This window comes from Bos grunniens, chromosome 16 (genome assembly GCF_055505025.1).
Source record: "Bos grunniens cultivar Pamir isolate PY7600 chromosome 16, Bosgru_T2T1.0, whole genome shotgun sequence".
Classification (NCBI taxonomy): domain Eukaryota; kingdom Metazoa; phylum Chordata; class Mammalia; order Artiodactyla; family Bovidae; genus Bos; species Bos grunniens.
The window spans coordinates 20,339,886-20,355,080 of record NC_141180.1 but is presented as its reverse complement, the minus strand read 5'-3'; the positions used below and the strand labels follow the sequence as shown (position 1 = coordinate 20,355,080).

General features: G+C 38.3%; 1 protein-coding gene across 16 annotated transcripts in view; it reads left to right on the top strand.

Annotated features, from left to right (window-relative positions):
- The window catches only part of SOAT1 (sterol O-acyltransferase 1), a 61,131-nt gene extending 51,491 nt beyond the window's left edge, over positions 1-9,640 (top strand). For all 16 annotated transcript variants that reach the window (XM_086343599.1, XM_086343589.1, XM_086343602.1 and 13 more), the window contains 6 exons: positions 939-1,068; positions 2,311-2,408; positions 3,630-3,728; positions 4,774-4,909; positions 5,467-5,612; positions 7,419-9,640. In XM_086343599.1, the coding sequence (XP_086199725.1) occupies positions 939-1,068; positions 2,311-2,408; positions 3,630-3,728; positions 4,774-4,909; positions 5,467-5,612; positions 7,419-7,475 (666 nt within the window). In that variant the 3' untranslated portion in view covers positions 7,476-9,640. The remainder of the gene's footprint in view (positions 1-938; positions 1,069-2,310; positions 2,409-3,629; positions 3,729-4,773; positions 4,910-5,466; positions 5,613-7,418) is intronic.
- Positions 9,641-15,195: the final 5,555 nt, after the last annotated feature.

Below are 15,195 nucleotides of genomic sequence, written 5' to 3'. Positions count from 1 at the left end.
TGTCTACCAGGAGCTCTAAAACTCTTACTGAAGTCTTATATATGTATATATATGTATGTGTGTGTGTGTGTGTGTGTGTATATGTATTTTAATATTGTGGTAAAATCACATAGTGTACAACATACTGTTTTAACCATGTTTAACTGTACAGTTCAGTGGCACCAAGTACATTCATGTTATTGTGCAACTCTCACCATCATCCATGTCCCGAAATTTTTCACCTTCCTAAATTTCACCTTCACCCATTAAACACTAACTCCTCGTCCCCTCTCCTTACCCTAGCCTCTAGCATTTACCAGTGTTGTTTCTGATTCTATGAATTTGACTATTCTAGATATCTTGTGTAAGTGGAAACTCTTCCCAGTACAGTAACTGGTATTTGCTTTGCCAACACATCAAAAGTAATTTTCTATAATCAAACTTTTTACTGTAATTAAAGTAATTCTATGTGGTTACTTCCGTTTGCATCTACACTAATTTTCCCCTCCCTTTCTGTTTTTTATTTTATTATTTATATATATATATATGTAGATGTAGATGTGGTCTGACACTCCCCCAACCCCTTATCTGTATCATAAATCCCAGAAGAACAAATTTTAAAATCTTGTGTCAGTCAAATACCTATTTATGAAATAGGTTTTTTTGTTATGGGTTTCACGTAACAGGAAAAGCAGATTTCAAAGTCTGATCTTTTAAAAATGCCATTTGGTAAAGGCTAGAGAATGGGTATGATAGATATTAGCCTTGAGTACTATCTCTGAAGGATTAAAGTTCAGCAATCTTATACACTCATGTTAAATGGTGTGTGTGTGTGTATATATATATATATATAAACATTAGTGTATGGATCACGTATGTATCTTTTGAAGGAAAAAAAATCACTTTTTATCTTTCCTGATCAAGCCACCATTATTCTAATGATCTTTGTTATGTTCCAGGTTTTTGGTTGCCTTTTTTATGTGTACTACGTCTTTGAAAGAATCTGCACCCCCTTATTTCGGAATATCAAGCAGGAGCCCTTTAGCGCTCGTGTTCTGATCTTATGTATATTTAACTCCATCTTGCCAGGTAATGTGGGTACTGGTTAATATGGCCATTCATGAAATTGCAAGGAAAGCAGAAAGCTATTGCATATGAGCACCTTTGACTGACCTGCTTTTCACTATAAACTCATCTACACATCTATACCCATCTCTGATCTCTTTCCATATATCCCACAAATGAAGCATACTTCCTGTCTCTGGCTATTGTTTCCATTTGTCGTCTCACTTTCACTCAAGTTTTGCTTTCTCTGACTGTAGTGAATGCACATAGTCCATATTTATGCTTTATCTTCTCATTCACTGTTCAGTCACTGTACTCTGGCTCCTGATTGGACCAGGCCATTGAAATGGCCTTTATTAAAATCACTGACCTCCTCCAGTAGTTGGTTTAGCCCTTAATCTGTTTGATCTCCATGAAGCATTGAATGCTGTTGACCGCATGTTAAAGTCTCTCTTGCCCCTCTTATTCTTTCTGGCCATGCCGTACATAGCAGTGAACAGCTTAGTTTCCTTTACTTACTCTTTCTCTTTTCTCTACCCATTAAATGGTACTGTTTCCTGTCGTCATGTTCTCTCTTCCTTTCCCTCTCCCTGAGACATTTTCTAGTACCACTCCCTGCTTGCCCTTCAAGATTTACTCCAATAAATCTATCTGTCCTTCTGATAGAGTACGTGTTACTTACGTATATCTTCCCCACTAGGCTACAAATTCCGTAAGCTCAAGGATTGTGTGTTATAGCCAGGTCAGCCAGTCATAGTCTCTCCTACACAGTCTTACACATAGTAGACAATATTTTTGAAAGGGATGGGCATATAAATGAATATTTTAAAATACTGTGTAATGTATATAAAGTGCTGATGAACTTTGTTTATAGTGGAGATGCTATTTAGTATTTGGTATTAAAAAATAAACAGGCATTTGCCTGGTAGAGAGGTATTAGAAAGTTGCTTCCAGGTTGTGGGATGGATTCAAAGGCATGGAGTATTTTAGAATGACAGAAGTCTACTACCAAGTTAAGCCATACATTTAAGCATTTTCATTAAAAACAAACTGGGTCATTTTCATCTATAAAACCCACTTGGAAGAAAGTCATTTCTTTACTGGGTTGAAATAGCTTTCAAAAAATACCATATCGTTTCTGGAATGGATAAGGGGAATAATAACTTTAATTTTACAAAGTAATTTAGCTAAGCAAATGACAATATGTAATTAACTTACTAGTATATGAGCAATTTAGAAAGACTCTAATATTCATCTTATTTTTAGGTGCGCTGATACTGTTCCTTACTTTTTTTGCCTTTTTGCACTGTTGGCTCAATGCCTTTGCTGAGATGTTACGCTTTGGTGACAGGATGTTTTATAAGGTAACATGTACTTGGACCCATCATTCTCCTTTTCACGTTTTGTTTCCTCGTTGTTAAGTATTTGAATATTGTTGGCTACTAGCTTTTTAACATAAATGTTGTGAAGTCATTTTTCCCCACAGGTTTTACGAATATTAAGTCAGAAATTTTGTTGCTGATAAAGGTGGCATAGTCTTGTCTTTTCTGCTACCTCTAACATCTGCTGCCTTAGATCCACATTTGCTTTCTACTGGATCCCATACTGGTGATTATAGTGGGAAAGCATGTGTCCAGAGGGCATTCTGAGACTTTGCTGACTTTTTATTTGACTATTTATTTCATTTGAAATTGGCTGTCTGGTGCTGTAGGAGTGATGTCAGCAAATTGTTCTACGTAAGATTGTTCAACAGTTCATGAAGGAAGTAACGTTTCCCTCCTTTGTTTTGAAAGGCTTTAATTCTGCTTCAGATAGTATTCTTATGCTTCCAAAGTTGATATTAAGTTGTAGGCTGAGGCAGATTGGTTCATAGTGTTCTGTCCTAAGTTGCTTCAGTCATGTCCGACTCTTTTTGACCCCGTGGACTGTAGCTTGCCAGGCTTCTCTGTCCGTGGAGTTCTCCAGGCAAGATTCCCTGAGTGGGTTGCCATTTCCTCCCCCAGTGGTATTCTGTAATCCTACCCAAAGCCCTCTAGAGTTTTGTTTGTTGATGTTTTGACAACATTCTAGGCCTACCCTACTCTTCTCTCAAAAAAGCAGTGAGTGTGTAGGTTTTAAGATCACTGGTTTGATCTTAGAGGGAACAAGATACGCCTATGCTGTCTCACTTGTTGTGCAGCTTACATTTTGCTGTTTATGATACCAGCAAACTGATCTTGAGGGTTATCACACAGAGTCTGTGACCTTCAAATTCTCTCATTGTGTTTTAGCAAGGTAAGTGATTGTTACTTAGATGAACATTAGGTTACTTAATGATTATGTGGTGTGTCTTCCATCATAACTTGTTTGATGACGATGAGACACAATGAACCTGGGAACTTAATCATCCGTTGAATTAGGATTAATGTCACATTGAACACTAATAACCAAAATGCCTTTGAAGATTTTTCTGCATCAGTGTTTGACCAGCAATTTATCATCACACTCTCTGCATGTCTCATTATGTGCGTATGTTCTCTGGGAGGATTCAGGAGGTTTTGCTTTGGCTTTGTTTATGTGTTTACACCTTTGCTTTTTTTCCTCAGGATTGGTGGAACTCTACATCGTACTCTAACTATTACAGGACCTGGAATGTGGTGGTCCATGACTGGCTATATTACTATGCTTACAAGGACTTTCTCTGGGTGAGCAGTGAGGTTTAGTTGAAATTGTTGAAGAAACAGAGATTCTTTTCCAAAAAGTATTAGTATTGTACAGCTGAAAGAAATTATCCTTAGTTGTCCGCAATTTTCTTGTGAGCCCGTAAGGTCTCAGAAGTCTTCTGCTTTGAGTAGTCCTGCATAGAGGACCAGTGTGTACAGGTGCTAGGATTAAGACCATGTCTTCACTCTGGATTTCACGGCTGCAATGTAAGAACGCATGGAGGCATTTGGAGAAGCTGAAATGATCCACCCATAGTGGTTGATTTTTTTTTTTTTTTAAGGAGTCTCATTGCTAACAGATAATCTCCAGTCTCCCCCTTACTTTCTCCATTTGTTTTTTGTTTCTGTTCCTTTTGTTAAAAGTGGAGAAAGCTCCTATGGTCGAATTTACAACTCTCCAGTATAGGTTATTAATGTATGTCTTCCAGACATTCTTTACAACAGAATTTATTTAGACTGACTTAAATGTAGACAGTTAACACTGGTATCTGATTAACACTGATGTCTGGATTGTAGGTTTGAATTGTTAAGTAAGGGCACTGTTGGCTGAATGACAGTGTGTTGTGGTACAAATGACAGTGTATGTGAATGTCCTTCACTTGTAAGGGTAGTTTGACTTATGGATGAGGCAAGTCCCTTGTTTCTGAATCTTAGTTTTGTTACCTGCACAAATGGTACCTGCCCAGTCTACCGTACAGTGTTACTCTGTGTCCATTTATAAATGAAAACTAGGTTTTGTCAACCATAGTGTGTTACAGATATAAGTTACTAATGGTTTTGAAGATATGCTCAGTCTTTCAGCATTAGTTTTGGAAATGCCTCATGTAGTGAAATAAGGATTTTTAAGCACAAATGTTTTTTGTCATTATTTTAGTACATGTGTATTACTCCGAGGAGTAAACTTAGAAAAGCAAATACAGATCTGATTAAATGGGTGCCTTTAGTACGTTTTCAGTGTGTCTTGTGCAGTGCACGTTTGACGACTTACTTTTTGAAAGTTGCCCTTATGTTTTTCCTTTCACTGCAGTTTTTCACGAAGAGGCTCAGGGCAGTGGCCATGTTAGCTGTCTTTGCCGTGTCGGCCACGGTGCACGAGTACGCCTTGGCTGTGAGCTTGAGCTTTTTCTATCCAGTGCTCTTTGTGCTCTTCATGTTCTTTGGAAGTGAGTGTCTTGGCATCTCGTGAGTACTGAATATAATGCTAAAAGAAAACAGAACATTGATGTAGAAAACTAGATAGTAGTCATATCAAGGTAGTGTTTGTCAGATGGTAAGAACATTCATTTTGAGTAATTATACACAATTCTGTTGCAAGATGTTTACACTTTGATGTTGGGAAATGAGCTAAATAACCTCTTGAAGACTCATACAAACTATAAAAAACCTTGCCATTCTTAACACAGTGTTCACCCTCTGAAAAAAACTAACCCTTTTTTTGGGTGGGGTGGAGAGGGACAAGTTAGAATATGAATGCTTTCATGGAATATATATTTTCACCTATTCAGAATACTGATTGATTTCTAAATAATCACTGATTAATAAGTTTTAACAATGAAGCTTCGTTTCTACTTATATGACCAGTGGCCAGAATAGAACTGTATGTATACAGTTGAAGCTGTTTATGGTAACTGAATGATTATAGCAAACATCTGAGTCTCCTAAACTCCTGGTAGATTGTTTTGATGACTGTATGTAACTTTTGTTGTTTTCATAACTTTAGTGGCTTTCAACTTTATTGTCAACGATAGTCGGAAAAGACCAATTTGGAATGTCCTGATGTGGACTTCCCTCTTTGCGGGCAATGCAGTCCTCCTGTGTTTTTATTCTCAAGAGTGGTATGCACGTCAACACTGCCCTCTGAAAAATGTGAGTCTTCAATCAAACTGGAGTAGAAGAGTAACCTATTTGTCCTCTGATTATGAGAGTTGTGGGCAGGATTAAGGGGAAGGGAGTAGTGGAGACGGTGATTAATTAATGTTAAGGGGAGGGAAATGTGGAATAAAAGCAGTAACTTATCTAATCTTACTGTACTGTCCTTGAACTTTTCTTTTGTTTTCTTCCCATGAACTCTCCTAGTTCTTGGTTCTGTCTCTCTTTTTTCCCTCCTCATCTGATTTTTCTTTAGCTCCTTCTAATATTCTTCCTGTGCCCTGAAAATGCAGGTCTTCTCCAGGGTTTTCTCAGTGGCATGTATATCCATTCAAACCCACAAATATTTATCTTTTACCTCTTCCTTCCTAAAGTAATAAACTCTTCATAACAGTGTTCTGGAGAAGGCAATGGCACTCTACTCCAGTACTCTTGCCTGGAAAATCCCATGGGCAGAGGAGCCTAGTGGGCTCCAGTCCATGGGGTTGCTGAGGGTCGGACACGACTGATCGACTTCACTTTCACTTTTCACTTTCACGCATTGGAGAAGGAAATGGCAACCCACTCCAGTGTTCTTGCCTGGAGAATCCCAGGGACGGGGGAGCCTGGTGGGCTGCCGTCTATGAGGTCGCACAGAGTTGGACACGACTGAAGTGGCTCAGCAGCAGCAGCATTCAGGGATTGAACCTGTGTCTCTTGCGTCTCCTGTATTGGCAGCTGGATTCTTTACCACTGCACTACCTGGGGAGCCCATAACTAAAGATACCTGAAATCAAATCAATCCATTTCCCTTCCAAAGCTTCTGCTGTCCACCCTGATTTTGCTGTGCTGCTCTCAACCCCTCCTTATTTCCTACGAATCCCCTTTGTGCATTTGAACCAATTGCTCTGAACTCTGTCTCTCGTCAGTCTGCTGCTCACTCAGATTTCACCTGTCAGATTTTATCAAAATCCAGTTTGGATGCAGTGTCATCCGTGAAGCTTTTTCCAATTCTTGCTCCATCTCTTTTCTATTTCTGAACTTTCTCCTCTTCCTCATTTAGATAATTCAGTAATTTTAAACTTTGTATTATTATAGTAATTTGTGTATATTATCATCCTTATCCCACCACCATTTAGATTTTGGGTGGTGCTCATAAAATAAAACACAAGATACAGAAAAAGGGTAATGTCTATTTGGAATTTGGTCAGGAGTCCATGCAGTTTTGTAAATTTTGCTGGACTTAGCCTCATGTAAAGCTTCTAAATCAAGTAAATCTGTGCTGTAGATAAAAATGATGAACTTTTTTTGAATTAGTGAGCTGCTTATAGCTTAAATGCTGGAAGGCATTTAAGACATGTACAGTACGTGGGCTTCCCTGGTGGCTCAGTGGTAAAGAGTCTGTCTGCCAATGCAGGAGACATTTGGGTTCGATCCCTGATCTGGGAAGATCTCACATGCTGCAGAGCAGCTAAGCCTATGTGCCATAGCTATTGAGCCGTTGCTCTAGAGCCTGGGAGCCACAACCACTGAGCCCACGTGCTGCAACTCCTGAAGCCCATGCACCCTAGAGCCTCTGTTTCACAAGAGGAGCCACCACAATGAGAAGCCTGCACGCTGCAACTAGAGAGTAGCCCCACTCGCCGCAACTAGAGAAAAGCCCAGGCAGCATCAAAGACCCAGTGTAACCAAAAATAAATAAATACATAATAAAATTTTTAAAAAGACAGTACAATACGTAACAGCACCCCCTTAATCTACCCCATACCTCATATGTACGGAGCATACAAACAAACTACTCTTCCTTTTTTTTCCCCCTTGCAGCCCACGTTTCTGGATTATATCCGGCCACGTTCCTGGACTTGTCGTTACGTGTTTTAGAAGCTTGGATATTGTTTCCTTCCTTGACACTGAAGATTGGGTATTACCTGACTTGGAGCCAGCATCTGTTTTCAGCCATCATGAAGTTATCTGTGTTATTTGGACCACTTCAGGCTTTACAGATGGCTCACTCCATTCCTAGGTCACCTGAAAATGAGCTGTTAAAAGTTTACTGGAAGTTTGGACACTTTTAAGCAGTCAATTTTTTTCCTTTTTGGGAAAAGGGAAACTTGTAGCTGATGTAACAACAGATTTTTGCTAAGTCATATCAGCTTAAATCTCAGAAATTTGGTTTTGTTTCTTAACTCCATCTAATTAGAGACCAAACATCATGTTTTTTTTGCCACTGAATTAGCCAGAATGCTGCTGAAGAAATCACTTAAGTACCTGTGGCTTAGAAATTTTTTCATGCACACTATTGGAATGTATGCTAATAAACCATGCAATTGGGAAAGAAAATAATGTGGAATGTTTTCCTGTTTCTAGTAGAGAAAATATCTATTTTTCCAAATATAATCTTATTACATATCCTAATTTGTATTTTTAAGTTCAGGTCTATTCAATTTTTATCTTGTTTTTGCTATACTATGTAGTCATGATATCTGTGAAGCAAAATTATCCCTTACACCTTGAATTCTTGAGTTTGCATCCATAATATTATATATCGAGGGGGACAAAAGCAGGAAGAGAAAAAGGAGTGAGGCCGGACAAAGAAAAATATTTTCTAATGTATGAAGCAGTTTTGAAAAAGAACTTGCAGAATCAATCACGTGTTTAAACTATTTTATTGTAGAACTTATGTGGAAGATAAATTTTTTGTTGTTGTTTAAACTTTCAGGTAATAATTTCTTTGAAGTTATTTAGAAGTAACCATTGGTATAGTTATTTTATCTAATGAATACTGACCTCCGTTGTTTTGCAGACTAGTGAGTCTGTATCATAAGTATTAATCACAACCATTAATATTAAAGGGAATACTAAAGATCCAGAGAAGCTGGCTTCTGCATTCACTCAATTATTCTTAATGGTAGTATACTTTAGGTACAGTAAATAATAGGTGGTCATTTTCAAGAAAATGTACTTTATTGTGTGATGTTCCCATGTTATAAGATGCCTAAGGCTAATAATACAATGTGGTGTGCAGGAATTATTTTGGTTGTTTATATGAGGTATGATTATGTCTGTAAAGATGGAGCTTTGGAGACCATGTAGGTCCACCCCAAAGAAGGGAGACTTAATTACTCAAAACTGGGAAAGCAGCCAACTTGAGAAGCTATTATCTTGGTATTCTAGTAGCCCTATTGCTGTCTAGAAAGTTGTGAGAAGTCTTTTTCAAATTGACTTAACGTCAGTCTGAACCTCACAGAAAGGTAAGTAAAATTTCTTGAAAGTCATAACTGTTGTGTGTACTGCAAGTGCCCAGCTAAGGCCCCTCTTTTATTTCCCATATTTTTGGTCCAGCTGAGCTTAGGCAAATCCAGCCTCAACAGACAAAACTGTACCTCAAGGAAGGTTATTTTTAAAAGGTACTCCACATGTTCCTAAGCAGTAATTATCTGTACAGTGGTATTGTAGTTGTAATGGAATAACATTCCAATAAGACTGCTTTAATATAGCTCACAATTTCCAGCATTTTTCTAAAAATTAAAATGAGTCTATCACTGGAACTTAGAACTACATTTTAAATACAAAGAGGGAGCTGAGAAAAGCACACTGGTTTAAGATGTGGTTATGAATAAGCCAGTCTCCTGAAGCGAGAGAATGGAATTCTTAGGTCTGTATTTTTTGTTCAGTACTGTGAATGTACACTCCATTGAGAGGACTTTTGCTGTGTACTCATTCTGAATACTGTATTTATTAGACTGATCAAGGCTGGGTTTTGTTTGTTTGTTTTTAAACTCTCATCCTCCCTTTGTTTATTAGTACTTTTTTTTCTACCCAAGATTTTAAAGTGACAACAAATAATATGTATATAATTATAGACTGTTTAGAATGATAAGACTGTCCTAAGATATTTTGAGAAATACTTAAAGGAAAAGCCACTTTCTGTGAAAGACATTAGTTTAACAGCCATGATCTTAATATTAGCTGCTTTTATTGAAAGTCTTGCCTTTAGAGAACTACTTACACTCTTCTAAACAAATAAATTAAACTAAAACTTCTTACTAATGTGTTTCAGAAAGATTTATTGAGTTTGTTTTTTCATTCCCTTCTTTTGTTAATAGCGGTGGAAATGATTTTCACTTATGGAATGATACTTTTTTCCTTTTGAAAAGTAATGAGGTTAACATTTCTTTCCTATAAAGTATTAATTAATTAATTAATTTTCTATAGAGTTAATCATTAGTTTGAGTGTGTTACCTAAGAGAACAACTAAGATCTCTAATGTCATACATTTGTCAGATGCTTTTATTGTTGGTTCTGGATAGGGAAGGAAAATGGAGGGTGCTTTTATTGGTTTTTGGTGGATTAATTACTGCAATTGCCTAGGTAAAGTTGCTTCCTCATATTAGAGCTTAATTAGAAAACCAAGGCTGCAATTCATTTAGTATGGGCAATTTTCATCATAATATAAAAACTATACTTGCCTGAAAAATTGAATCCTGAAGTCTTTATAGGAAACATAACAGAACATTGTGTGTTGTAAAAGTTCGTTACATGGGCTACATAGGCTAAAAAGATGTAAGTTATGAGTTGTTGAAGCCTTTTATACAAAAATATTTTTGTTTTGTATAGAATTATGTAATTTTGAATAAAGTTCATTGTTCTCTCCTGGGGAAAATGACGAAGATAAACTAGCATATCTGTGGTAAGTAGGTGGCCTAATACATAATACAGTGTAGTAGTTTAAATATGTTAGTTTTGAAACCTTTTAAGAAAAATTAAATTGTTAGGCTTAAGCCCAGCATATAAAACATAAAATATAGCTGCTTCTGGTTCAGATCGGGATATAGGGCTGGAGCCCTTCTTGTTTGGTTATACCCATTTCCTGCTACTCAGAATACCCCGTTTGTAAACCACCAGTGTGGCAAAAACAAAAAAGTCCATGTACAGACTTGTAATTAAGATAACCTCATACTTACCAGCAGTGGGGCCCAAAGTTGCTGAATTTATCAGAGCCACAGTTTTCCTTCTCTGTAAAATGGGGATAATAACTACCTCACAGGGTTGCTACAAACAAGTAGCCCTGGTAGAAATAGGGCCTCATTATTTTCTTACTCTCCATAAATTTCAAACCTAAATCCTTAGTATTATTTCATTGGAATCCTTAAAAAAAAAAAAAAGACCTGGGCAAGGAAAATGTTTCCTGCACACTCCCAAGAATATATTCTTTTAAATAGATTCGCAGGGTGATGTGCATTGGCTTTGCACCTTGATATAATAGACTCTCGTGTAATAGAATTGGTAACAAGATTGCTAAAAGCATTCCTGTTGCCAACTCCAAAATTACTTTCAGATTTATCTGTTTAGTATTAGGGTAGGGTGGCAAACTTCTAAGAGGAAATTTTACTTGCCTGAATAATTGAATCCTGAAGTCTTCATAGGAAATATAATGGAACATTTTATGTTGTAAAAGTTGGTCACATGGCCTACTTAGCCTAAAAAAGGTACAAGTTATGAATTTTTGAGGTCTTTTATGCAAAAAATACTTTTGTTTTCTGTGGAATTATGTAAGTATTTCTGCTTTTACCTAAGTATTAAGTGTTTAGAACTAGTGTATATAATACTTAGAAATCGTGGAGGTAAAGGAGACTAATAAGGCCTTTCTTGTGCCAATATAAGAATACTTCTAGTCTTAGAAGGTAGAATAAATCTCTAAATGGAAGACAGTTCATACTTCTGTTAATAAAGCTTAAGTGACTTATTTACTAATGGAAAATTCCACGTAACTTATATGGTTTATGTAGTAGTTGTGTGTGTGTGTGTTTACTGTCAAAGAAAGCTCTGCCTTGGATATTCTTCACATCTCCAGGCTTTTATGTTGATGGCTCAGAAATGGAAGGAACTGGGACATAAATGTTTTGAAGAATAAATGAATATTATTAGTGAAGCTTATGTAAGGATTCACTGAAGCCTCTGTCAGGTCACAGAGTGCTGGAACCCAGTTTTTAAAGAAGGTAGAATACGGCTACACTGGTTGAAACAGAGGAGTCCTCCTTGCTTGGTGCACTGGTGCTCTTCCCCACCCTGAATTTAATGCCCAGTTTGAAAGTCAATAGATGCTAAAATTCATAAGCTTTAGGTTAGTAGGAAAGCTGTGCAGGCCATATAATCTACTAAATCCTTAATAAAGTTTGTCTTCCCTGTAAAGACTTATTCTGAATAGCTAATTTAGATTTGAGAAAAATAGAGGCCTAATTTCAGAAGTGGTAGTTTTTAAAAAAAATCTAAAACTATCTTTGTACTCCATTTTTTCTAAATGCTTTCTTCCTTATTTCTACATTATTACATTCACACTTCTGCAGTGAATATGCCCCTCCCAACAGAAGGCCAGCCTTTATGCTAGCAGATACATCAATCACTGTGCTTTGTGGTGCTCTTTAGTTTATCTTAATGAAGTGGTAGCCTAAACATCCAAGGTGTTTAGAATTAAAAGGGGCCATAGAGATTATATTGTTTTTATTTTCAACCCTTTCCTCATATTTCTATCAGCTGTTAGCCCCAAACCCAGAGATCTAAGCATATAAACACAGAAGCAATGAAGCAATAGAACTGTCCAGTTGATTTTGAAACATCACGTATTGAAGGTGTTTGTGCCAGGCACTATGCTTGGTATTGAGAAATACGACGACTGAAAAGAGAAGTTTTCTGCCCTTCTGACATTGGTTTTTCAGACTAGAGGCATATACAAAACTGTTAGGTGTCATTTTGGGGGGGCTCCAAAGAGCTCTGGTACCATAGTCCTTTATGTCTCAACACTGAAAAGAATTTAGCAAGAGGCAAAGTGAGAGATTTTGAGAGAAGTGATTTATTAGAATAGGACACTGTGAGGTTTACAAGTGGACAGGTGAGAAAGGCTGTATCCCAGAACTTACTGGGGCTGCAGTTTTATAATCAGAGTAAAAGTGGGGAAGGGGAGAAGAACTTTGACCTTCTTGAGTAGACAGACATTATGCTTCCATCGTCAGCTCCTCCTCCAGGTTGAACAGTGGAGTTTTCTTGTCCCTACATGACCAAACTAGATCTACAAGCTTACTGTTTTTTTATGTGTGCAGAGAGTATGTCCTAGGGACCATCAGCTTACTGAGCTCACTGGGCAGGGTGTGAGTCTCACACCACCATTGTTTTATTATTTGGGGGGCATGTCTCATGCTTCTGTTACATGGTTTTGTGGTTAAGCAAACCTGCTCTGTTGAGTAATCATAAAGGGGTCTCCCCCCTTCTTTTTTTCTATTTACAACTCCCTAGTGGGACTAACTGTTTAATCACCTGCATGTCCCTTTACTCTGTCCCTATTTCCCTCCTCCAGTTGTTTAACCTTTTGTGCTTAAAAGTGGGTAAAGGGCAATCGATCATTAGCTACTTCTGGATGAGACGAGACGTAGGTCAGCCTAGTGAAGGGATAACATCTGGCTGTCCCTTCTCTGTTGGGAGAACTGTAAGTCAATGTCATTCTGGTTAGCAGCATCCTTTTTAGTTACCCCTCTTAGATGTTAAGCATTGGAGGATGAATCTACAAAAAGATTGAAAAGAAATACAGCAATAAGCATTAGAAAAGTCATTAAATTCTTAATTAAATTACATGGTGGATTTTAACATGAGAAGAAAACTTTTCAATAGCTAACTATTGCTCTGGTGAAGGCTTCTGTATTTATGGAAATGGCTGTTCCAACCAAGGCGATTATCCCAGGGGAAACACACCCAAGGGTGAGGAGAGACCTTTGTACTCCAGGTTAACCAAGGGGGTAATTTTCGGTTTAGCTATTACCTATAGCTATGCAAGTTATCACTAAGTGCCCCTATGGTTCTGCCTCCAAGAGACATTTCTGATAAAAATCAAGAAATGCACTTTTTTCAGTGTCTGATCTAAATCTGGCAGATAAGTTGGGGAATTTTTCTGAGGACCCTGATCATTTCACACAGGAGTTCACCTGGTTAATCAGATCTTTCGATTTCACCAGGGGGAATTTACAGATTTTTATCTCACTGCTACACCCCTGAGAAAGAACAGCATATGATACTGGTAGCCAGAATCCATGCTGACGAAATGACAGCCCAAGCCCAAGAGGGCCATTCAGTACACCAGGTGGGGAACAAAGCTGTCCCCAAGGCAGATCCACGATGAAATCACTAAATTTATTGATAGGGATAGATGGGGTCATATGATTGTTTTTAATAAGGTATAAAAAAGTTACAGTGAAGCCTGCTAATTAGGAAAAAAGTGGAAGGAGTACAACAGGGACCAGATGAAAATTCTGCCCTTTTTCAAGGGAGATTAGTGAAAGCTTTTTAAAAGTATACAAATGTGGATCCCCCTTTCCCAAGGAACAGGCCCTTTTGGCTATGCATTTCATACCCAGTCTGCCCCAGACATCAGACACAAAATTTAAAAAACAACTGCTGGTCCTCAGACCCCTATGAGCTATTTGGTCCAACTGGTTTATTTGATTTTTCAATAACAGAGATCTGACCAAAAAGGTGGAGCGCACCCAGAGAGAGAAACAAAAGGCCCAAATGCTGACAATGGCTTTGTCCACTTAGGACAACCAAAGGGAGACCAGGCTTTCTGTGCTGTTTGGCCATGGTGGGCCACAAGGCCCATGGGTACCCAGACAAAATCATTGTGCCCTGGGTGGACAGAAGACATCGGGAGCGAAGATTGTAATCGATGGGCCCTTTGCAAGCAGCCAGGGCTTTGGAGGGGCTTCCCTGGTGACTCAGATGGTAAAGAATCCGCCTGCAGTGCAGGAGACCCAGGTTTGATCCCTGGGTCGGGAAGATCCCCTGGAGAAGGAAATGGCTACTCACTCCCAATATTCTTGCCTAGAGAATTCCATGGACAGGAGCCTGGTGGGCTGCAGTCCATGGGGCCTCAAAGACTAGATAACGACTGAGTGACCAACAGGGCATTGGAAGAGGAAATGCCTCAGATGCAGAGAGTGATGGGGGTCCCTCAGCCTTCGATGCTTTCACAGTCAAAACGCCACTGGGGTCCAAGTCCACGAGTGGCTTTGCCTAGAGATGCCATCTATATAACTAACACCAAAAAACAGTTCTGTCCCTCGAGGGGCAGGGAAGCCATTTTCATCACCAAAGGATATTAACAAAAAATAAAGAGATTAAATCTATACTGAGAAGACCCTCAAATATAAAACATTCTAGGCCTAACTAAAACAGATTGAGGCCTTAAGTGATCCTCTTCCAGATTTGGAAACTGCTTGGGGTAAAACGGTTTGAATCTTCAAAATCATGGTCATAATTTCTTTTAATGATTTTCTAATGCTTACTGCTGTATTTCTCTTAAATTTTTTGTAGACTCATCCTCCAATACTTAACATCTAAGAGGGCTAAAAGGATGGTGCTAACCAGAATGACGTTAACTTGCAGTTCTCCCAATAGAGAATGGACATTCAGCCAAGTTTTTACTCCTCCTCCAGGCAGGCCTATGTCCCTTCTCACCTGGAAGTAACCACCTTTCAATCATTGCCCTTTACCCGCTTTTAAGCATAAAAGGGTAAACACCTGGAGGAGGGCGTGATAGGGACAGAGTAAAGAGACA